At 48.7% G+C, this 23882-nt stretch overlaps 1 protein-coding gene and 2 long non-coding RNA genes across 3 annotated transcripts; 2 read left to right on the plus strand and 1 right to left on the minus strand.

Moving 5' to 3' along the window:
* The first annotated feature begins 3626 nt into the window (after positions 1-3626).
* Positions 3627-22767, plus strand: LOC118993500 (uncharacterized). Its single transcript, XR_005067867.1, has 3 exons — positions 3627-3636; positions 12190-12197; positions 22680-22767. It is a non-coding gene; the product is annotated as an uncharacterized LOC118993500 (long non-coding RNA).
* Positions 6673-13606, minus strand: LOC118993499 (uncharacterized). The gene is made up of 4 exons (XR_005067866.1): positions 13069-13606; positions 11139-11174; positions 7660-7701; positions 6673-6995 (listed from the first exon to the last, which is right to left on the minus strand). It is a non-coding gene; the product is annotated as an uncharacterized LOC118993499 (long non-coding RNA).
* PLAU (plasminogen activator, urokinase) lies at positions 13694-18806 on the plus strand. Its single transcript, XM_037055958.1, has 11 exons — positions 13694-13791; positions 14111-14198; positions 14647-14680; positions 14837-14944; positions 15265-15442; positions 15615-15706; positions 15897-16113; positions 16334-16482; positions 17099-17239; positions 17567-17715; positions 18363-18806. The coding sequence occupies exons 2-11, from the start codon at positions 14142-14144 to the stop codon at positions 18537-18539; spliced, it is 1302 nt and encodes a 433-aa protein (XP_036911853.1). The 5' UTR covers positions 13694-13791; positions 14111-14141; the 3' UTR covers positions 18540-18806.
* Positions 22768-23882: the final 1115 nt, after the last annotated feature.

Here is a 23882-nt window from a genome sequence, read left to right on the forward strand (position 1 = left end):
TAACTTGTTTCTTATTCTTCTTCGCATCCTACTGGACAGCTAGCCCAGTGATTCCAAAACACGTGGAGTGATTATTTCTGTTTCTCTAGCCCTGTACTCTGAAATATTTAATTCCCTGCATCTCAGACCACGTTCCCCCCATGTTGTTATACACAAGGCGTCAGAACATATGGAAGAGGTCCTCACTTTGGGGACTGACTTGGGAGGCCCTTGGTTATTTCTTCAACATCTCCAACCGGATTGGCTTTTAGTTCTTGAGATGCACTGAGCTCCTTTTTGCCTCATGTCAGTTTCTCTGACTGGAAAGATCTTTTCCCCCTTTATGACAGGCTACCTATATTCACCCTTTAGTACTCAGCTTAAATGCAGCCTCCTCGGTGAAGCCTTTCATCTCAGTCTCTCTTTCACCCCTAACTAGGTTATGTCCCTTCACTGCATATTTTTTCAGTTTTTCTCCTTAATGAATTCACAATAATTAGAAGCATATTGGTGTGATTGTATTTACACTGGATTCCCAATAGTAATGCAGTTAACTTAGTGCAAACCCAATTACACACACTCAGCTAAAAGACCAAGAAACAATGAAATTCCTTTGTTTAAAGTTTCATTCCACCATTAAAAGCCAGATCACAACATCTACTGCCTCACGATCACACCCAAGTACACAGAGAAATCAATGTTATTCCTTGGCCTTTGTACTTCTAAATGCCAAGGTCCTGGTGACTTGAGGAATTTTCAGGAATAGTTTTGTAATCTTTGCCTCTGAACTGATTTTAGAATCTACTATGACCCTGACAAATACACACAAATCTGCTGCATTATCGGCCTTTCCTCCTAGACTGAAGCTCCCTGAGGACAGACAATAGGCCTGCTTCCATCACTGCACAATCCTCAGGACCCGGCAAAGTACTTACTCGTAAGTACTCAATAAACCTTTGTTGAATGGATGATGACAGGTGGCGGGTGGCGGATGGAGGAAGGACTGTGAGAGCTGTGAGAAGCCGTGCTGTGGAGGATGCAACTGGAGCCGTGCTGTGGAGAGAGGCTAATGTGGCCTAGCTCCCTACCAGGTTGTGGGGAGAAGGATGAAGGAAGCAAGGTGGTTAAACTGCTGCTGCCATTGGACGGTCCCCCAAAGGCCTGCACTTCCACACGTCTCTCGGGATTTGTTAAGTATTCCATTCTACTTTCTCTCAAAGCGAGATCGCTGGATGACAGCCTCATGCCAGGCAGTGCATCGTTGCACTGAGTCACCGCACAGGGCTGCTGCACCCCTCAGGGCGCAGACAGTGCACAATATCCTCTGGGATTCCTAGCCCAAACCAAAACCCCCAGCCAACTCCCTACCATGTGCCTGCCCATGACTCCCTCTCCGAGCCCCAAACATTGCTTTGACCCCAGTGCCAACCCTGGTCTTGGTCACAGCTGTTTTTACAACCTTGGAGCCCATCTCAACCTTGTTTCCCATCGTGAGTCTAACATGATGGCTCAGATACACCCACACTTCTGATTAACTACATTATACATCTGTACCTTTGTTGTTATTTATATATCTCTTATACACATTATTTTATTTGACATTTACAACTCTATGCAACTGTCCCCATTTTGCAAACGAGAGAACTGGGACTCAGTGGGGAAGAGGCTCGCCCTGACTGGTTGGCTTGGTTGGGCGTCATGCTGCAAAGCAAAAGTCCCTGGATCGATTCCTGGTCAGGGCACATGCCTGGGTTACAGGTTTGGCCCTTGGTTGGGGCGTGTACGAGATGCAATCAATGGATGTTTTTCTCCCTTTTTCTCTCCCTCCTTTCCCCTCTCTCTAAAAAAAGAAAGAAAAAGGGAAAATGCTCAAGGTCACACCACTAGTAAATTGGGGAGCCCAGATCAGATTTAGGTCCCCATGGCCCCTGTGGCAAAGTGATCTTAGATAATCCAAGTGACCTTAGTATCTCAGGATACTAATAACAGTCATGATAATAATAATAATAGGCTTAACTTACTGGGCAATGTCTTTGCAAAAAGCAAAAATGCTAAGAGGTGTTTGATACATTACTTCATCTAATCCCCCACAAAGGCTGCAGAGCTCTGGAGCCCCATTTTACAAGTGAGGAAACCATGGCTTATAGAGGTTTAAGTAACTTGCCCAACGTCACACAACTTGTATGAGACAAGCCAGAATTTGAACCCAAGTTTCTCTGACTTTAAATGCGATTCACTTGAACCTTTACAAAGAAGTGGGATGGTGACAGGGAGGAGCTGGGAGCCTCAGTCTTACAGCCGTACTGCCGTCGTACCTTTCACACTGAAGTGCCAAATACTAGGGTATTGTGCTTGATTATCAAAACTGGGTCAAAAATGAGTCAGTCTTTGGTAGGACTGACTCACTGCGGTGTCTGTCAGCTCTAAAATGAGACAGGAAGCCCCAGAGAACAACAGCCAGCTGACCACTGTGGAGCGGCTGAGGATCCCAGAAGCACCCACCATAAGCCCTGCAGCAATCAGACATGGAAACCCATGTGCCTGCCAAAGACTTTGGACTTATTTTGAAAGCTAAGACCCTCCAAATACTCATGTATTTCTTCATATGTAGCTCTACCTGCTAACAGGGCCCTGTGTTGGTCTCAACTTCTCTGTCTTTCATCTGTGACTCCCATACTATCCTTTTCCTTCACAGACGGGTTTCTTCATCTCCATCCCAGTCCCTGTCCCCATCCCAGCTCACGACTTTGAATATCTTTGCTGCTACCTTCCCATGTCCTGTGTTTCTTCTGAGTCTCATCTCAGTGCCTGGTAGATTCCTGCGTATGGGACTCCCTCCTCCCTGCCCCATTTTTGGCAATTATTTATTTTTTTGCAAAAAAAATATATAATGTAACATTTATCATTTTAACCATTAAAATATTTTATTGATTTTTTATTGTGGAAAAATAAAATATAAAATCTATTTTTTGCTCATTTTAAGTGTTCAGTTCCGTGGCATTAAGTACAGTCATATTGTTATACAACCATCACCATTATTCATTTCTAGAAATATTCCTTTCTTTAAAAAAATGTATTGATTGATTTTACAGAGAGAGAGATTTGTTGTTCCACTTATTCATGCATTCATTGGTTGCTTCTTGCATGTGCCCTGACTGAGGATGGAACCTGCAACCTTGGGCAGTGCTCTGACCAACTGAGCTACCCAGCCAGGTCCCATTTCCAGAACTCCATCATTCCAAACAGAAACTCTGTACCCATTAAACAATAGCTCCCCAACCCCTTCTCCTCAACACCTGGTAACCCCTATGTTCTACTTTTTCTCTGTATGAATTTGCCTGTTTGGGTACCTCATTTAAGTGGAATCATGAAAAGTTCATAGTATGTGACCTTTGTGTGTGGCTTATTTTACTAAACATGATGTTTTCAAGGTCCATCCATGCTGGAGCATGTATCAGAATTCCATTCCTTTGTAGGTCTGAGTGGTATTCCGTTGCATGCTATGCCACATTTGTTTGTCCATTCTTCTGTTGATGGACAGCTGGGTCGCTTCATCCCTTGGCTGTTGTGAATAACGCTGCTGTGCACACAGGTATACAGATGCCTGTTTGCGTCTCCACTTTCAGTTGTTCTGGGTATATTCCTAGGAGTGGAATTGTTTGAGCGTATGTTAGTTCTCTGCAACTTTTGAGGATTTGCCAAACTTTCATCCACAGTGGCTGCACCATTTTCCGTTCCCATTTTTCGTTCCCACCAGCAAGCAATGCACAGAATTCCAATTTTTCCACATCCTCACCAATACTTGTTATTTTTCCATTTTTTAAACAATAACCATCCTAATAGGTGTGAGGTGGTATGTGAACACAGTGTGTGTTCTCCAGTCCAACTGCTCCAGCCCCACCTTTGGGATGGGGAAGAGAAATAGATTGATTCCTAGGGCCCGCTGCACCCCTGGCTCTGAGGATTGGCATTTCCCTGTGGTAGAGAAGCCATCATTGCTGACCAGCAGCTGACATCCTTCCTTCTCCTGACCCTCTGGTCTCTCCTTCAGGCTCTGAAGAGCTGCTTCCCACCCCCCCCACCCCCGCCCCTTACCTTTTGCTTATGGAGAATTGGACTAAAAAATATTACAGACTCCGGGAAAGACACTCATTCAATTTCTTTAGATCAACAATCTTCTGAGTTCCTTTTTCCACGCAGTCTCCCAGACCAGAGACGATTGTGTGGACTCCATGGGGACCGACTTTATGGCTCTGACCGGCCACTGACCCCAGGCCTAGAACTGCATCCAGAGCCTCGGGCTAAATTGTTTCTTGCTGTCATCAGGACCCAAGGGAACAGCTTATATTTTGGCTACAACCCCCAGGCTATTTGAATCAGGCTGCTCTCTAGCCCCTTCCTTTGCTGAGTCTGATCCCGTGGTTCAGATCTCTAACGCAGATTCTGGGTGGGTGATTCACCGGTTGCCTGAGCCTCATGACTCCATGAGGGAAATTCGGAGACCTGGAATTTCGGTCAGGATACCCCGTTCACATTCCCAGAACCCAGGCTCTCTGGAGCAACATTTGTTTATCTTGTTTAATACTTACGTCCTCTCTGTGGACTTCTGATGTCAAGAGCAGGATGCGTCAAACCTGGCCCCCCATGTCCCCAGACATCCTGGGCTTTGTTTCAGCCCAAGCCTCACCCCAAACCTCACCCCTTTGCTTAAAGGTGCTAATGTAAATTTCTTTTTCTTCAACCACTTCTGTCTTCTGCAAAGGCAGGTGGAAAAAAATCCTTCTGCATTCCACAAAAGAGAAAACGGAGGCCGATGGAGGGAAATGACTCACCAAGGTTCACAGATGGAGTCAGCAACCAAACAGAGAATAGGCCTCTGTCCCCTGACTCCTAAAACCACAGCCCTCCCCACAGGCAGTCACCTCTTCCTCAAGAAAAAGCTCTCCCTGGAGCTCAGAGATATGGTCTGTGTACTTGACAGGTGCCACTGGAATTGGGCAGTGGGGCTCTCTACCCTCAGGCTTCCCACCCAAATCCCTGAGACTATTGGCCTTCCAATGTGGATTTCATGGTTCAGCCCTTCAATAGAACTTTCTAAGGCTACTTGTAAAGCAAAACATATGAACCTGAGTGTTTGGGAAAACAAACGCGCCCAGAGAACAGGAACAAAGACAGTTGTAGCAGTCCTAATGCCTCCCTTTGCATTGCCTCTTCCTTTCTGGTGTCCTGTCATTTCAGTTCTCACCCCCACTACACCCAGCCCCAGGAGTTTATCAGTCCCGCCCCTCCCCCCAAATCCCTCCAGCCCAAGCCCAAAATATCTTACTGTACTTTACTCTCTCCTTGTTTTCTTGTGATTGATGATGTGAGATGATACAATGTCCATATGGTGAGATAAAGGGAGGCAAATGACACAGGCATTGTAAGGTGAAGTTAGGCTACTACTGACCTGACCATAAGGGTTACTTGAACACAGCACTGTGATACCTTGACAATCAATCTGATAACCAAGGCGTCCACTACATGACTAATGGGCGGGTAGCATATCCAGCGTGGCGACTCTGGACAGGGGGATGATTCCCAGCTCAGGTGGGACAGTGGGACAGAGAGGAACTGCATGAGATTTTGTCATGCTACTCAGAATGGCATGCAATCTAAACCTTATGAGTGGTTTATTTCAGGAATTTTCCATTTAATGTTTTTGGACCATGGTTGACCACAGGTAACTGAAACTGCAGGAAGTGAAACCGTGAATAAGAGGGGGACTACTGAGCTTTGGATGCCTCCACATCTAAAGTAGGTGTAGCATCATACAGTATTTGCCTGTTTGTGACTGGCTTATTTCACCAATGTCCTCAAGGTGCACCCATGTTGTAGTGTGTGACAATATTTCCTTCTTTTTCAGGTTGAATAATATTCCATTGTATGTATAGACCACATTTCAGTGGATATCTGGGTCGCTTCCACCTCTCGGCTGTTGTGAATAGTGCTGTGAATGTGCAAATATCTCTTTGAGCCCTTGCTTTTGACTCTTTTGGATAGATATACAGTAGCGGTATTGCTGGGTCACTTGACAGTTCTCTGTTTAATTTTATTTTGAGGAATCACCATACTACTTTCCATAAGCAGTTTGCATCATTTCAGGTTCCCACCAACAGTGCACAAGGATTTCAACTTCACACCCTTGCCAAAACTTGTTATTTTATTTATGTATGTATGTATGTATGTATGTACTTAAGTAGCCAGTTCAGCCCTGACTGGTATGGCTCAGTGGATTGAGTGTTGGCCTGTGAACCAAAGGGTTGCTGGTTTGATTACCAGTCAGGGCACATGTCTGGGTTGCGGGCCAGGTCCCCAGTAGGGGGTGTGTGACAAGCAACTGCACATTGATATTTCTCTCTTCTTTCGCCCTCCCTTCCCCTCTCTCTAAAAATAAATAAATAAATTCTTTTAAAAAATAAATAAGGTAGTCAGCTCACTTAATGGCTTTTTAATTGCTATATATATATAGATAGATAGATAGATAGATAGATACAGATATATAGATATATAGTCTTCTTTACCAGATTTTAAACTTCAGGGCAGGGATCATGTCTGTTCTTCTGTGTGCCCTCAGGGCCTAGCACAATGCTAGGCATGCCTTAGGTATTTGAAAGTAACTTTTAGTTGATCGAATGAAATTAACAGCTTGAGTTGAGCTCAATTCTTTTATTTTTAGAACTTGGGGTAGAATTTTCTTTACAAATAGAAGAGACTGGACTGCTGTGGTACAGACTGAATACACCCGGACACTGTGCGTGGGGACAATGTCACTGCTGCTTCCCCTTGACTAAAACAGCAAGCGTGGTCCTCCCACACGATGCTGGGCCCATTGTCGGTGGAGGTCCTTCCCACTCTCCTTGCACAGGGACGATGCTCTGGAAATCCGGTTCTATTCAGAAACCAGAAGAGCCAAGGGAAAAAATAAGAAGCTTGAGAAGATCTTCTTGAATCTTCGGCAAGGACCAGCACAAGCACTGTGAGGAAGGATCACAGATAGAAAGGCATTAATAAGTCCAGGTATTCTCGGTTCCGCTTTGTTTTCTACTCAGTTTCTCCCAATTTTCCCGAGGTCTTGGGAGGCCAATTTTTCATTCACTGCCATTCACTGCCAATAAGAGGGTTATCTTATTCTCCAAGATCTTTTAGTCTCTCTGTGGAAAAGTCCCTCCATGAGCCATCCACTTGGCATTTTAAAAATGAAACTATTACTAGGATCTAAAAGAGAGCAGGTATAAAAGTGCTGAAGCAATTAACTTTTGGAGCATAGTGTCTTTGGGCACTCACCCCAAGGTGGCTGGGTTGGCACAGGCTCTCGGGTGTACATCCCCTCCTTGATTCATCCCTGTCTGGGAAATCTGTCTACGAGCTGGCCTTCCAGCCCCGGACCTTTCCCGCCTCTACATTCTCCTCTGGCCTCCATCCCAAAGGTGGGGCTGGAGTAGAAGCCCCAGTAGAAAGAAAGTTTAGAATGTCATTGGACATTCCCAGGTGAAAAAATAAACCAACACTCCCTAGATATGGATTGGCTGAAATTTCCCTCAAGCTTGTTTAGTGGTAAGAATCCTCGGGAATACATCTTAGGAATCATCCTGGACCTACTGAATCAGAATTTCTGAAGAAGTACCTGGAATACTGTACCTTTAAATCTTCAAACCAGGTGATGCTTAGCATCAGACAGAGCTGGAAAAAATAACATTAGTGAATATTTCTTACTACAGATTCTGGCACCTACTCAACAGGGTACTTTTATTCCCTCAGGAAGGGGGAAAGTAACAACACTATCATTGTGATTATCGACACAGCATTTGGAACCCTGGGTTTGACCCACCAGGTATTGACTTGGCTGTGTGACCTTAACCTCTCAGAGTCTCAGTTCCTTATCTATAAAGTGGGGATGACATTGCATCTCCCTCATTGAAGATTAAAGGAGATAATGCATATGGTTACCCAACTCCTGCCGAATAAAGTGCATACTCAATAAATAGGTGCTATTTTTATTTCTCCACAGAAGAACCTTAGGGCAACTCCATTATATAAAAATGGGTGAATAATGTGAGGAAGGAAGACTAGCCAAGGGAGGCTCCAGGGATCCACACAGATATACAAGCATAACCGTAAGACCCGATGTTCACTTCTCTGACTAGACCCAGCAGATACAAGTGTGGCTGGCTATATTAAGCAAAAGGAAGACCACTTTTATCAAAGTCTGGCTCGAGCTGGGCAGGCAGCAACCAACGCAGACGTGACGTGAAGAGCTGGGCTATGTTAAGAGAGCACCATAGGTTAGAAGTGGGATGATTCCCAGGTATTGAGAGAGGTACCCCACCTTCCTGACTGAATACGATGCTACCTCCGAGACAGTTCTCCAAACCTTGGAATCAACTAGGTCTGGCTGATTCACAGTGCTACCATTTATCTATAGTGTGACCTTAGGTAAACTGCTTAAACTCTGTGACCCTCAGTTTTCTCACCCATAAAATGGTGATATTAATAGTATCTTCCTTAAAAGTTGTTGGTAATTTTGAAAAAGAAAAGGAATATAAAGCAAATACAAGTCAGCTATTGTTAACTACCTTTAACAAGAGACAGATGACAATATCCCCTTGGAAAGAATAGACTTTTTCTTCTTTCATTCCTGTCACACTCCCCACCATCACTGTTCTCAAAGTAACCAGGAGCCTCCTGGTTGGTTTCTCTACATTCTGCTCCTTCCGCTCACTCTGCATGCACACCTGTCTCAGGGCTTCCTGCACGTCCCTGCTCCTGGTTCCCACAGACTTTCATCTACTTTGTTCTGGGATACCTTCAGAAAGGAGACTGACCTCTCCCCAGGCCCTGGTTGCCTCACCGAACTGCTGTCAGCACCCCTTGGAGCAGAGAAGCACTTTCTGCAGGTGGGTAGGAAGTAGGAAGTAGGAAGACAAAGAGACTGAGGGTGGGGATTGAGAGTGGTCAGGAAGGGAGTCGTGAGCATTCAGAATAGGAGGGTGGAAATGTGTCATGAGGTTCCTCAAAATCGGTGAATTCTGAACCTCATCATTTTCAGTGAATGAGCTCAGATGATTCACTTCCCTTCATCAGCCCTCTCCTTTCCTCGCTGTGTAACAGGAGGGGAGGTGCTGGCACTTACTTTGAAGACAGAGCAGCGTATAGAATCCAGCATGGGAGAGGCATGAGCACATGAAATTATACAGCCTGTAGGCTAGAAATGTTAGCTTGGTTTTCTTATGAACAACTTTTTGAGAATACTAGCTCCTGGCTGAACATATTTCCTTAAACGTCCTTGACCTCTTGGGAGTTTTCAGCAAACCCACCAGTTTCTGGTTTCCCATCCTAGCTCTTTGTTCCTGGGCACCTCCTTTAACTTCCACTCAAGCAGCCATTGCCATCCTACGTGATAACCTGGGCTCTAAGCTGAAGTTCTAGGGCCTGCCTGGGCCCAGCTTTGGGCCCTGGTGGGGACTCAGAATCCAGAAAGTCTGGACATCAATGACCAACATCCCTTTAAGGAATTTGTTTCCTGACTTAGGAAGTAAATCCTTAGGTTTAGGATAGGGAAAAAGAAAAATTTGGCCTAGTCTCAAAATATTCATGCAGTTGTCTGAGCTGACTGGCCTGGGTGGGTCAGAGATGGTGAGAGAGGAAAGGGCGAGGAAGGGTGGGAGGGCAGAGGCTAAAGCTGGAGGGAACGAACGACTTGGCTCCTCTGACAGTACAACCTCAGGGTGCACCCCCTGGGCTCTTTGCTTTCCATGAGTAAGGAGGCAAGTATGTGGTTTCCCCAGCCCCTTTCTTTCCACAGCCACTGGGGGCCTAGCGGCTTCAGCAGCTTTCCCTATCATGTTACAGGCCCAAGCAAGACCTGGCTTTCAGTGCCTCCTGTGAGTGAGAGCAGCCTCTTCCCCCTCAGCACTAAACGCGCTGGGAGGAGTCCTCAGACCAAGGAAGCTACGTGACCAGCATTCAGTGCCTCCACCTAAGAACTGCAGAGGAGTCCATCTGCCCCAGGTGGAGGCGGGAAAGAGAAGAGCTGTGGCCACAGAGGAGAGGAGGGAGTAGGAGTCGAGGCTGTGGGGTGAGCAGCACACGCAGTTGGCCAGTTGCTGGGAACTGTTTGTTAAGGACACAGTGTCCCCACTTAACTGGAATCCTGGGATGGACTCCAGAGAATGCCCTGGTCTTCTGGGTCAGTACAGCCATAGTCAGGTATGCAAGGCAGACAGTCACGTGGGGTATGAATTACAGTTTGCAAAGTTCATCCTTCTATCTCTAGCATCAAGAACTATGCCTGGCACATAGTAGGTCCATGATCAATATTGAGTGAGTGAATAAAGGAATGAAGAGATGCTTTCACCACACAAGCGTTATCTCATTAAGTCTGCAAAGAGAGGCACAGGCAAGGTAGGCCTTGCCTCATTTTGTGGGTGGGGAGCTCTTGCCTAAGGTCATTCGACTTGGACGGGGCAGACTAGAGGCTAGTCTCTCTATAGCGCCGTGCTGAACGATCTTGGGACAGCAACCCAGGATTACATCCTGAGACTCGCCGTGAACTTCTTTGTGGGTCATGCTGGTCAGAAAATAGCCCTTCAGGGGCCCAGTTTCCTGGACACAGTCTCAGGGCTAAGTTCGGACATCCCGGTCTTCCTTGAACACTTGGCATCTGCCTGTACTTTTATAAGCAGCTCCAGGAAAGGCGGCCCCTCTGTCTCTGCTACCACATCTGACTCAGGAGATCTGGACCCCTGAGACACAGAGGCAGGGGGCTGATGCCTGTATCCCGGGAGTCAGGAGCAGAATGAAGTCACACACATTCAGTTCCTTATTCTCTCACTCTTGACAGAAACTTCAGAGAGCCTAGACCACCAAGTCAGTTCCTGGAACTCAGGCAAGCAACTAACTCATATTACACACAGCAAAGGCTTTCCAGGATCTCAGAGCCCACACTCCAAGGCGTGTTTCTGGAAGGAGAGCTCCCCCCACGCTGCAACATCTTCCATTGCCTGGCCCTTCTCCTCACAGCACCTGTCTTAGACCTCTCTCTTACGGAGAAAGGGAGGGGTAGGGCACAGGGACGAGGATCAGAAACCCTGGATTCTAGTGCTGGCTTTGCTACTCACCAACTATGTATCTTCTCTCCACCGCATTTTCCTCATCTGCAAAATGGGAATAATGATTCCCAACTATATCACAAGACAATTGTGAGTTTAAAGAGGAATGAGTTGTACTAAAGTGCTCTTTAGCACAAGACAGAAACAATGCCAGTACTATTTTTTATGGCAAGAGAAAGATAAAAAAGACAGAGAGGAGGGAAACGTCCAGTGTGCCCCAAAGCTCTCTGTTCCCATTTGTTCACTGATTCATTCATAATAAGCACCTATGTGAAGGAGGGGTGCAAAAACGGGGGGGAGCGGGGTTGGACAAAGATAGCGAAGATGTACGTGGTCTCTGCCCTTAAAGAACTGAAAGACTAGCACAGACTATGCACCAAAGGTGGACACAGATTTTGCAGAGCACCCAACCTCACAGAGTGGAAAGGAAGTTCTGTGGAAAGTTGGAGGCCTAGGATTGTTTAACCAGGTGAAGAGGCCACAGAGGGGAGGAGGAAGGAGAGGGGTGTCACGCTGCATAACGGTCTGCAGGCCTCTTTGTTGGGGAGGAAATGAGGTCACCCTGCCCTCCAGAATCAGCATGACAGCCTCCAGCCAAGTAATCCGGAGTCATGAGAGCTGCTGGGAGCTCTGTGAATCATGACAGTCTGCTGGGGATTTCCTGGTAACTAACCTAGGAGTTTCGGGGTAAGTCCTAAGGCTGCAACACCTCTGTTTACATTTTGATCACGTTTATTTACAATGAAAGGGTTCTAAATCCAAACGAAGCATGCCACGGTCTTCTAGAGGAAGGAGTGAGGCCAGCTGGAGACCTACAGCACCTCTGACTCAGTCGGTCCCCTGGGAGGCTGGCAGCTGATTAGCCAGGCATGAAAACTCTGGAGGGCAATGGGTCACCTGCCTCCCTAAAGTGGATGGTTAACTTACACTTTCCCCACGCAGAGGCTGGCAACCTGAGCCCTCTGGCTGGAACAGGATGAAGAGATTTTCTTCCTTCCTACCATCCTGGCACTCTCCCTGCCCTCCTCTTCCTGTCCCTCTCAAATGGACCCAAATTCAGGGCCCAGGGTTGCCAGGTAGCAAAATGCATTAGGCCTCGGCAGGGAGGGGGATCGAGCCTTGGGTTTGGGCCCCTAGTGAATAACAGGGACTGGGACCTCTCCCCTCTCACCAGAGGAGACAGCCCTGGTGGGGAGAATCCAAGGGACCCCCAGCCCCAGTTCCCAACACTAAGGGAGAGGGTAGGGGCGAATGAACCTCAGAGTCCCTGCTGTGCTCCTTCCCCTCTGCCTTGGGGTATGGCATCTGTGCATGTGCCCGTGTGTTACACAACTGTTTGCCTTGCCCTTGGGCACGAAGAACATTTGAGTCCTTCATGCACCGTCAGTCTTACTGGAGCTCAGGCTTGTTTGATAAGCAATAATTTTATCTCATTAGAAACAGTGCCCTGTGATGAAGTAGAACACTAAATAAACATGCATTTAAAAGCTATAATTATCTTCTTGGAGTGGATGGTACAAAGATGTTTTCAAAACTAGAACGGTGTAAAATAAATCTCATTCTTGTCCTCCAGTTCCCCAATCGCTCTCCTCAGAGGTGAAAACAGAACTTCCTGCGCCTCTACAGCTTTCTCTCTACATTAACAAGGCTTTGCTATCTCACCGTCTTTATTAACTAACTACATTGTGGCCCAGGCCAATAAATGAGTGAGTGTTCGCTACAAGAACGTCCTGAAAGACCCATCAACGCTTCAATAGAAAGCACCCGTAGTTCGCGCCCTAAGACTCTGTTCTCACGATCCCACGACGCTGTACCTCAGCCCTTATCTAATCCTTATCCAGCCCTCACTTTCACAGACTGCCCTTAAACCAAACTGCAAATTCCCAATAAACTCCGACCCTGCTTTGCCCCTTCCCCGACCACTACCAAACTCCCTTACCTTGACAAGCAATTATCTGTTTTGTCTTATCCACTGGTTGTGCCGATGATTTTGGAAGAGCCGGCATCCGAAATAAACAGACCCCGTTGGCTGTTTTTTTTTTTTGTCTTTGTTTTCAGCGAGCATGTGCCGGGTGCATTTTCATGCTGAGAAAATCACTTCACAGCTACGCGAGCTGTGGACTGTGCCCCGAATACCCAGGGTTCTCGTTCATTCTCCTAGGCAGTTGGGGGTCGAGGGTGGGAAGTTGGGAGAAGGGCTCATTTAGGGGGCCTGGGGGCAGGCTTCAGAGCTGGACAGGGCAGAGAGTCTCCGGAGGGGCTCTCCTCTCCGTAACTGGCTGTGCAGGTGGACGGGTGGTCTGCACCGGGAGGGACCCAGGACAGGTGAACGCGAGGAGGGGCGGGGAATTCAGATGCCTCTATCTCTCAGTTCAGACCTCGTTGGTCCCCTCTGCCGGAGACCACGCTGCTCCTCATTCTCAGTCACAGATGGGGAAACACGCAGGGTCCAGGTGCAGACGTTACCCGGGGAACCCGAGGAAAGGGGGTGGACCCGCCGATCCCAGGCCGGGGCGGGGCCGGGCCTAGGCGGGTCTTAATATACAGCCGGCGCCGTGGCTTGCAGCACAGCAGAGAGGCTGGAGCCCCAGAAAGCGGCTGTTTCAGTGTGGCACCCTAGCGTCCAGGTTCCGTTCCCGCGCCCCTCCCGCCGCAGCTGCAGGTGAGTGCAGGCCACGCTGAGATCGCCGGGCGGATGCGCAGCAGCCCCCTCTCCTCCGGGCTTCCCTTCCCCCAGCCCCGCCGCCGGCCCGCGCCCGGCAGCAGTTGCGCGCGGAGTTCCCGCTCCGCGTGCCCAGGCGTCTCCCTGCGGGTGCGGGTCCGGGTCCAGGCTATGCAGAGACCCCTGAATTCCAGAGAGGAAAGACGACCACGGGCTGGCCTCGCAGGTGACCTCTAGGGTGTGCCCTGAACTGCAGTAACCCACCCTGCTCCCCTTCTCGCTCCTCCGCCTCTTTCCCTGACTTCTCCTTCCCTTGCAGGGTCGCTGTCCAGAACCCCAGCCTCGACACCATGAGAGTCCCCCTGGCCTGCCTGTTCCTCTGGGTCCTGTTTGGCAGCAACTACGAAGTGAGAGGCTTCCCTGCTTTGACCTGTAGCGGTGGGAGGGGCTTGCAGGACCCGCGAATAGCACCAGGGGAAGGAAAGGGGCTGCAGAGGGAGCTGGAGTACGCAGGTCGCATCCCAGCAGGGCCAGGCCCTCAGAGAAATGGGACAGATGTGGCAGTGGAGACCTTGAGAACCAGGGGGGAGTTCGCATTTCAGGCAAAGGAGGAAAAAGGCCTTGGAATTGCCACAGCCTCCTGGCACTTGATATGTGAAGCTTGCTTGAGTCAATCCATTTCTGCTCTCTGGAAACCCATGATCTTGCATTTGTGATCAGAGGAAGGAGAGAGGGAGCTGAAGGGAAGGGTGGGATTGGGGCCAGATTTGGGATTGGGGCCAGTTTATCCACACCCTGGAGCCCCAGGGACGTAGGAACTTTGGTAAACTTTCCCCATTTCCTCCTCTTTTCCAGGGCAGCCATGGCCTTCATTCAGTGTCTGATGCATGTGAGTATCCACCCCTTGCACAATATCTGGCTGGAAAGTCATCTTGGAGAAGCCTCAGGAGGCAGCCCTTCCCTGTCCCTAATGCAGGGCTGGCCCCTCCCTTGCCTTCTCCTCTCCTGCTCCTTGCTTACCTACCCCCAACTTTGTGTTTTTCAGCTAAATGCAGCTGTCTGAATGGAGGTACATGCGTGTCCTACAAGTACTTCTCCAACATTAAGCGATGCAGCTGCCCAAAGAAATTCCAGGGGGAACACTGTGAGATAGGTATGGGAATCCCGGCTCTAACTGGGAGGAGGGGGCATCAGAGATTTGGGGGTAGGGAGAGGTGAGTGGGAAGCAGGGGCATGGGGTTAGGAACTGGAGGTGGAGTGGGGGGCACCATCCCTATGCGATATGATATACACAGTCAAACACATAAACACATGTTGTCTTGTGAAGCTGCGGCTGCACAAATGATGGAAAGAGACTCTTTCTGGTGTCTTCTGCTAGGCCTGAAGACATGCAAGGCCTGACAGCAACTCTAAAATGTCTGCCTGAACTTCCTCCTCTTTCCGATATTCTCTCATCCTCACCTCTTTCCGTAGATACATCGAAAAACTGCTATCAGGGAAACGGTCACTCGTACCGAGGGAAGGCCAACACCGACATCAGTGGCCGGCCCTGCCTGGCCTGGAACTCTGCCAACGTCCTTCAGCTCAAACCGTACCATGCCCAGAGACATGACGCTCTTCAGCTGGGCCTGGGGAAACACAATTACTGCAGGTGAGGTGGGGGCAGCAAGGACCTTCCCCGTGGCCCCACAGTCCCTTCAGCTCCCAGAGTGCTGGCCACAACATGAGGAAGGCAAGGCCTCTGGTTGCCTCTTTCGTGGAGGGGAGGATGCAGGAGAGACATTTGTGTTGAAGTGACGTTCCTCTTCGCTCTCTGGTGCCAGGAACCCAGACAACCAGAGAAGGCCGTGGTGCTACGTGCAGGTTGGCCTGAAGCAGCTTGTCCAACAGTGCCTGGTGCCAGACTGCTCTTTTGGTGAGTGTCACTGACCTACCTGTTTATGACAGTTGGTGAAAGGGGACAAACTCCTAAGTCCTCTTATTCCATCAGAGGAGGGGTGAGGATGGAGGCCTCTTTGGCCCCCAAAACTAGGAGGTCAGAGGATGAGGAGAGGGACACTTTATCCTACCTATCCTCCTAAGACATCCCTCTCTTTCTCCTCCAGGAAAAGGTACTTATTCTCCAACTGAAAAAGCGTTTCAGTGTGGCCAGAAGGCTCTGAGGCCCCGCTTTAAGATTGTCGGAGGAGAATTCACCGACATCGAGAACCAGCCTTGGTTTGCAGCCATCTACAAGAAGCACCGTTCAGGTTCTGTGACCTACGTGTGCGGTGGCAGCCTCATCAGTCCTTGCTGGGTGGCCAGCGCCACACACTGCTTCATGTATGTCCTTCTGTCTCTTCTCCCAGACCCTCCTGCCCTACCCCAAACACCTCCTTTTCTCCTTCCCTGAAAAGGATTTTACTTTAATTCTACCCTGTCAGCCCTTCCATGCAGCCCCTAGCCTGGGGGACAAGTCATGCTCTGAGGTCACTGTGGTGGGGAGGAGGAAGTGACAGGGTCTCATGAGATCAGACTATCTGACAGGTCTCCCTTCCTACAGTAATGACCCAAGGAAGGAGGGCTACATCGTCTACCTGGGTCGGTCACGTCTGAACTCTAATACACCTGGGGAGATGAAGTTTGAGGTGAAAAAGCTCATCTTGCACGAGGGCTATAGTGCTGACGGACTTGCTCACCACAATGATATAGGTGAGTGGAAAACCCTTATCGGTCATCACCATGATGGCCAGGAGAGGGGGTGTTCAAAGATACTCAAGTGAGAGTGGGACTGTGGTTGGAAGGGAACTTGAAGACCCTACTTTACACAACAAAGAGGGAAGTGGGGAAGGGTTCAGGGGTGATATACATATATGAGGGGCTTGGTGCTCCCCTGTAAAGTCCCTGAATTTTCAAACAGGTAGCCTTCTCTGGGTGGCATTGGCCCTGTGGGCAGATAGTTGGGCTGGGATGATCCTTCCTTTGTTAGATGCAGGCTCTGTCTGTCCCAGGATACAGGCCTCTGAGAGAGCGTTGGGCCGCATTTCAGCCCAGCCACCTCAGCTGGGGCTTTTTGTTGGAAAAAAACCTCGTATAGCTATATGCCCTAGCCCTGGCTGTCCAAGCCTGTGTCGGCAGCAGGAACAAAGCCCATGAGGCATGGTACAGGGGAGGCTCGTTGCATACTACCAACACACCTCCCAGGAGGATCTCTGACCCTAACTGACCCAGGGATAGACAGCTGCTCCCTCAGCGTTTGGAGGACAGAGATGGTGACCACCTGACCAGGTGATGATCTTTCTCCTCTGATGTCTTCCCCCTCCCCTAGCCTTGCTGAAGATTAGTTCCAACTTGAGCCAGTGTGCACAGCCATCTCGGTCCATTCAGACCATCTGCCTACCCCCAGAGTCTCGTGATCCTAGTTTTGACACAAGCTGTGAGATCACTGGCTTTGGAAAAGAGAACACCAGTAAGTGACCTTTGGGGCTAGCTGCCAGGGTCCTGGGGGAGTGTTGTCACTGGAGTTAAGCTCAGCTTGATTGAGGAGGACTGTGGAGATCGCAGATGGGCCCAGGGGTGGAATTGGGAGCATTTTTTAGGGAATGGTGAACTGTAAAGGGACATAGTTGGGCAGTGAGGGGCTATGCCTGGGGTGAAAACTCAGATTTGAGCGGAAAAAGAATAGAGACTTTGCCTTGTAGGAATACTTTTTGGTTCCCTCCCTGGCAGAGGGTCCCAGTGGGAAGGCTGGACAGACACATCTTGACATGAATTCTTTCATGTTTCTTCCACCCAGATGACTATGTCTATTCAGAGCGGCTGAAAATGACTGTTGTGAAGTTGGTTTCCCACGCGAAGTGTCAGCAGCCCCACTACTATGGCTCTGAAGTCACCAACAAAATGCTGTGTGCTGCTGACCCACAGTGGGAGACAGATTCTTGCCAGGTGAGAGTTCTAATCATCTCTCTCCATGGCCCCCATCTCTCCAGGGCTCCTGGGCATGTCTCTGCCAGCTTTGGGGAGCCTCTCACCAGCCACACCCCCAAGAAGCCAGAATCAAGAGCTCAAGATTTATAATGTTTAAACTAATCCTTACGTTTTTACCAAGCGTTTGTTATCAGCCTGTCTTGGTAGTAGGCACTTCAGACTGGGGGAGAGAGGGGAATGAGAATAAATAATAGAAAATAATACAGCTCAGTGTTCAGGTCTGGTGTGAATTATAAACGATCAGCTATTGAGGAGAAGGTGGTGCATGCCAACTAGATAGATGGTCACGGAGGGGAAGCTTTAAAGAGATGGTGACTCAATAGGGATTCAAGGAGGCAAAGGAAAGAAAGAAGGGCATCTCAGTTGCAAGATATAAAAAGGAGAGTGCGGGCAGCATCTTCCAGGATGGGAGGAGAGGAAGGGCCGGAGAATGTGGGTGGAACGGTGGCAGGTGACAGGGCATTGAAAGCCAAGCAGGGGACTTTACTAAGGACTCTGACTCTGGGACACTCTCCCTTCTCTCTCCAGCATGATTGGGTGGTAGGATCCGATGGCCCCCTCCTAACCTCTTCCAGGGCTCACCTTTTGTGTCTTTGGCTTAACAGGGAGACTCAGGGGGACCCCTGGTCTGCTCCATCCAAGGCCGCCTGACTCTGACTGGGATCGTGAGCTGGGGCCGTGACTGTGCCATGAAGGACAAGCCGGGTGTCTACACAAGGGTCTCGCACTTCCTGTCCTGGATCCGTACTAACACCCAGGAAGAGAAAAGCCTCGCCCTGTGAATGGCCCCTAGGGAGCCACCCACTCCCACGGTGACCGTCATTTTTGCAGTAGGTCCATCTGCCCTGGCTATACATAAGGAAGAGTCCGAGGAAGATAGGCTCTGCAGAAATGGTTTCGCTTGTGCTGCCCACCAGGGTGAGCAGCAATAGCTTTGCCCTCAGTTATAGGCCTGGGTGCTGGGCGCTCGGATCCCCTCTGGCAAGGATGGAGGGGTGGGCCTGATCCAGGATGGTACTGACCAGCAGTTTGTCTTTCTCTGGATTAAAGTCTCCTGGAGATAAAAATGGCATCTCCTATGCATGGGGAGAAGAGGCAGCTCCCCCAACAGCTGGCGTACTATTGGGAAATGAGTAATTTCCCAATTAGGAAGTGTAACAGAGCTGAAGTCTCTTGAGGGAGCTTGGCCAATGTGGGAACAGTGGTTTGGGGAGTAGGGACACTAATACCTTGAGGGAAGGGCTCTGACATTCCATGAATGTATCAGGAAATATTATATATGCACGTATATGTTTGCACACTTGTGCACAGGCTGTGAGTAGTCAGTGTGAGTAAGAGCTGGTGTTCCTGCATCTGACTGACAGTCTGGATATTTCTCTAGACTCCATGGACTACGATGTCCCCGTAGAAGGGTCTGTTAGGAGAGGTCAGGGGTCATTCCTGGGGCCTCTTGGGTCTCTCATCTGATGATGCCTATGAGTGTGTCATTCTGGGGCATGGCCCATGACCGGCATTAAAACTTCAGTTTCACTTTCACACTCTCTTGGCCAGTTATCCCTTCCAATCTTCCAGCCAAGGCCATGCACTCCTCACTATGTGGGGTGAGAACCACTCCTGAACACTGAATATTTAATAATTATATTCTGCTATTTTTATTTATATCTATTTTTGTAATTTTGAATAAAGATGATAAACGTGATTCTTCTGAAAACTTGGTTTCTTCTCTGGTGCTTCTACGGGAGGGAGCTGAGGAACATAACAAGCAGAAAGTCACCATGGCGGCATGTACACCAGAGTCTCCTGTGGGGCTGCATCTCTGGACCCAGTGGGGCTTTGGGAAGCAGAGGCTAAGAGAGAGGTAGGCTAGGCCCTCCAGAGCACACAGGGCACAACGAGGAGCCCATGGCTTTGTACATGGTGTGCAGGCTGGGTGTCGGCTCTCAGTTGCCTCTTCAGCCTGGTGCTTTTGCATAATGTGCATCCTGTACAGCTGTGCATGGTGACCATCTTTAGTATTAGCCTCGCCGTATTCTCTTTACTCTGCCCCTGACAATCCTTGGGCTGACCTCAACCAAGGAGAACACCTGTATGAGTGAAAGTGGTTGATCCAAAACCCAGCTCAGCTTGAGTCTGTAGCACTTGGGGAACAGAAAACATAATTTTCCCTTATCTACAATATCTGTGCGTGGGGTGGTGCTGAGTTTTCTCAATATGTCAATGGAGCTCATAACTTGCTATTGCTATCTCTAAGGTCAGGTGACTCCGAATCTAAAGCTGTTTGGTATCATAATGGAGGTGAGCATATATTTTGAATCAAACATCAACTTCTGAGGAGCTGGGATGTAGAAGGCAGGCTGGGAGGTATAGTTAGGTGCCAAAAATATTGGAGTTCTCATGCTATGTTAATGGTTTTTGGCACTGGTTCTCAACCAAGTCACCTGAGAACCTTTTAAAAATATATACATGCCTATGTTCCACCCACAGAGATTGTGATTTCGATTAGGGCCGGTGTCAGGCTTTGTGGGTTGGAAAAGCTCCTCAGGTGTTTCTCATAAGCACTCTGATTGAATATATTTTGGGGACAATTGGCCAGATTATGTGAAGTACCCAGGAAATTCAAATGTGGTCAGCACGTGTTCTCTGCAGGAACAGTCAGTTTTCCATGTGGGGTTTCGGGGTACAAGTCCTCCTGGGCTTCCCAGACCATAGGCCTCTGGAGAGCAAGGACCCAAAGTGTTCAGTTCTTAATCCCCACAATCTGGCAGGCTGCCTTATTCGATATGATGCAGTACTTTCAGAGCATGGATTTGGAGTTAGATGGCCTGGTCTAGAATCCTTGCTTTAACACCAGTTGTGTGACTTGGGAAAGACTCTTAACCTCTCCGTGCCTCTGTTTCCTATCTGTAAAAGAGATAATAATATCTACCTCCCAGGATTATTATAAAGATTCATGAGTTCATAAATCTCTCAGCATAATCCTAGCACCTAGTAAAGGCACAAAAATGGTGGCTGTTTGTACAAAGGCACATAAATTCTTACAAAATCCTTCCTCCCCAGGATTGCACTGATGTATTCTGTGGGATCTGAAACTTGCTAGGAAAGCAAAGGCATCATGTGAAGCTACGGGCCCAGCCCAGCCTGAGTCGCTGCTCAACCTCTGCATTTACCCCCCAGGGGCCAAGAAAGATCTTGTCCCAACATGAGCAGCTCTGGCATGGTGGCTCACAGACACTGAAAACAGGAAGTTGGAGCTCCACTGGCGGGGTTGAGCAATGACATTGCTAACTCTCTTCAGATCGCTTCCCAGCCACCACCCGAACCCAGCCAGCTGCTGCCTCTTCTCTGAATTGTGGACCTCACTCAGCGCTGGCAGAGATCAGCTACTTCTCTGGCAGTGGGTTTCACGGCTCCAGATACTACCCTGTCGGCTCCAGATACTACCCTGTCGCTCACTTTAGGGACCGCCTTCTTTTAGTGCTCATCACGCATTGGATACCGTGCTAAATTCTTAGTCTTCACAAAACTCCTAGGAGAAAGGTATTGTCATTGGCCCCATTTTACAGCGGAGAAAATGGAAGCACAGAGAGAACGCGTGACTTGCTCAAGGCGATGCAGCTAGTAAGCGGCAGAGCCAGTGCTCAGACCCAGGCAGCTGGTTCCAACTGTGACCTATGACCTTTCAGCAGGGCCCAGCTGAGGAAAGGAGAGCAGTCCTCCTTCCGAGGTCCCTTGCGTGTCTAGGGTAAGTGTATCAGAATTTCAACCCCTACCTAGATTATAGTTCTTTCCTCTTAAAAGATTCCCAGGCCGAGTGAGGATACCACACTCAGCCACCAGTTTCAAAGTAAAACCACCTTCTCAAGCTAACCTCTGCCTTTTTTGTTGAAACCTGATTTCATTGAAGTGGTTTCCGTTTTCACCAGAGCTCCTCCTTCTGAAATATTCTGTGTCCCATTCTATGATCAGGACTCAAGTTGATTTCCGCTTACACTTGGCTTTTTTCAAACCAACCCCTGCACCAGCACACCCCTGCATGTATCCCTCCGCACTCACCCCCCGCCCCCCCGCCCCCCCGCCGTGTGTCCGGTGTGTCCGCCTTCCTCCCACAGGAGGAAGGAAACATCTGAGCCTCTTCCCTTTGAATCAGACACAGTGAGAGATACTGCTGAGCTGTTTTTAAAATAATAGTATTGTTGAGATACAATACACATACCATAAAATCCACCCATTTAAACTGTATAACTCATGATTTGTAGTATATTCAGAGAGTTGTGCAACGCTCACTACAATCCATTACTTAAAAAAACAAAACAAAACCCCAACCTTCAGTCCTGTCCAGTGTGGCTCAGTTGGTTGGAGCATCATCCCATAAACCGAAAGGTTGCAGGTTTGATTCTCAGTCAGGGCACGTGCTTAGGATGTGAGTTTGGTCCACAGTCAGGGGACCTGCAAGAGGCAACAGATTGATGTTTCTCACATTGATGTTTCTCTCCCTCTCTATATTCCTCCCCTTCCCTCTCTCTAAAATCAGTAAACATATCCTTGGGTGAGGATTTAAAAAAAAGTACCTCCTTGGCAGTCACTCTTTTCCACCTCAGTATCCTCAGTCACTGATACAGGGTGCAGCCGGGGGGGGGGGGGTGTAAAAAAAGATTTGGGATGAGGTCCAGAACTTGGGGTGTCTAGAAAATATTGGAGAGACATAATAGATGTCCTCACCCCTTCCCCCACAGGTGTGAGTTTGGGGAAGGGACACATGGAGCAGGAACATGCAGGGCTGTTTTGTACAGCCACAGCCTTGCAGCTAATCCATGGCATGGTCATTTAACATATCTATAGCCTTTGGCAGGTCACTTGGATATGTTAAATGGCTGTGGCCAGGCTTGGAGCCCAGGCTTGGGATGAAGTCACTTCCCCTCAAGATGTAACTAGGGGCAGGTCCCCCTGAGTTACAGCTCCTGCGTGGGAGCTTGGAGAAGATTGGCTCTAGGACATGGGGCCATACCTGCCCAGACTCACGAAGGCAGCCCAGTAAACTTGTAATAATACAGAAATACTGGCATGTGTAACTGATCGTGGGAGGAGTCTGAAACAGGGGTACAGAGGAAGATTGGCGTGGGGATTTAAACTCAGACACAGCAGCCATTGGGAGAGAGCCATGAGGTTTTGGGCCGAGTGAAGACTCCCTCTTTCCCAGTTTAAAGGGAAAACCATGCAGCTTTGCCAGAATGGAGATGCCTGCAGTCAGGTGAAGGAGAAAGACCCGCTTTTGGTGGAGTGCAGACCCCTGCAGCTTTGGTAAAAGAGGCCCACGCTGCTTTGGGGTGCTCCTTTTGGCCACGTGGCCTGGAAGCAGGACAGACTTTGACTGGAACTTGGTACAAAGAACTCTTGCCAGTGGAAGGTGCCGCATGACTTTGGATTAATTGGAGATCCTGCCTGGACGTCAACACAGCTGATGAAACCAGCGGCCTGAAGAAATGGACGTGTGCTTTTTTCCTGATTTACGGTACCTGGAGTTAGGACAGGGGAAGAAGGGAGCGCTGTGTGTGTGTGTGTGTGAGTGTGAGAGTGTGTGTGTGTGTGTGTAGGGGTATACCCTAAAGGACTTTGATATTTTAGTGAAGGCATTAGGTCTGAATAGCATTAAATAAACATTTTGTTTCCTTTTCACAAATCTCTGGCATTGACAGATGTCTTTCCAATTGACGACGGATGATCGGATGATCAGGCCCAGTAGAGGGGTCTGGACAGTATTAGTATACCATCCCCTGGAGTCCAGGGCTCTGGTGTATCTGTTCTTTAACAGGTTTTTTTTTTTGGCATCCCTGGGTGGACCAAATATTGCCCCGCCCCCCTTGGACCTCTGCTCGGTAACACCACTACTTTTTGTCTCTATGGGTTTGCCTATTCTGGACATCTCATATATATAGACTCATATACCATGTGGTCTTCTATGACTGACTTCTTTTACTTCCCACAGTGTTTTTTAGTTTCCTCCATGGCGTAGCATGTATCAGTACCGTTGTTGAGTTTCAAGTAGCAAATTGGGAGAAAAGATAGGCCCCTTCTGACCTTGCAGTCCCTTTGAGATTTATTCAACAACCCCTAAAAGAAAATTTAAA

This window comes from Sturnira hondurensis, unplaced genomic scaffold, assembly GCF_014824575.4.
Source record: "Sturnira hondurensis isolate 20B ecotype Veracruz unplaced genomic scaffold, ASM1482457v3 Scaffold0008761, whole genome shotgun sequence".
NCBI classification, from domain to species: domain Eukaryota; kingdom Metazoa; phylum Chordata; class Mammalia; order Chiroptera; family Phyllostomidae; genus Sturnira; species Sturnira hondurensis.

Coding starts and splice junctions, on each gene's coding strand:
- PLAU (XM_037055958.1), top strand. CDS start 14,142: ATGAGAGTCCCCCTGGCCTGCCTGTTCCTCTGGGTCCTGTTTGGCAGC. Junction 14,945..15,264: donor GGGGGAACACTGTGAGATAG/GTATGGGAATCC, acceptor CTCTTTCCGTAG/ATACATCGAAAAACTGCTAT. Junction 17,716..18,362: donor GGGAGACAGATTCTTGCCAG/GTGAGAGTTCTA, acceptor TTGGCTTAACAG/GGAGACTCAGGGGGACCCCT.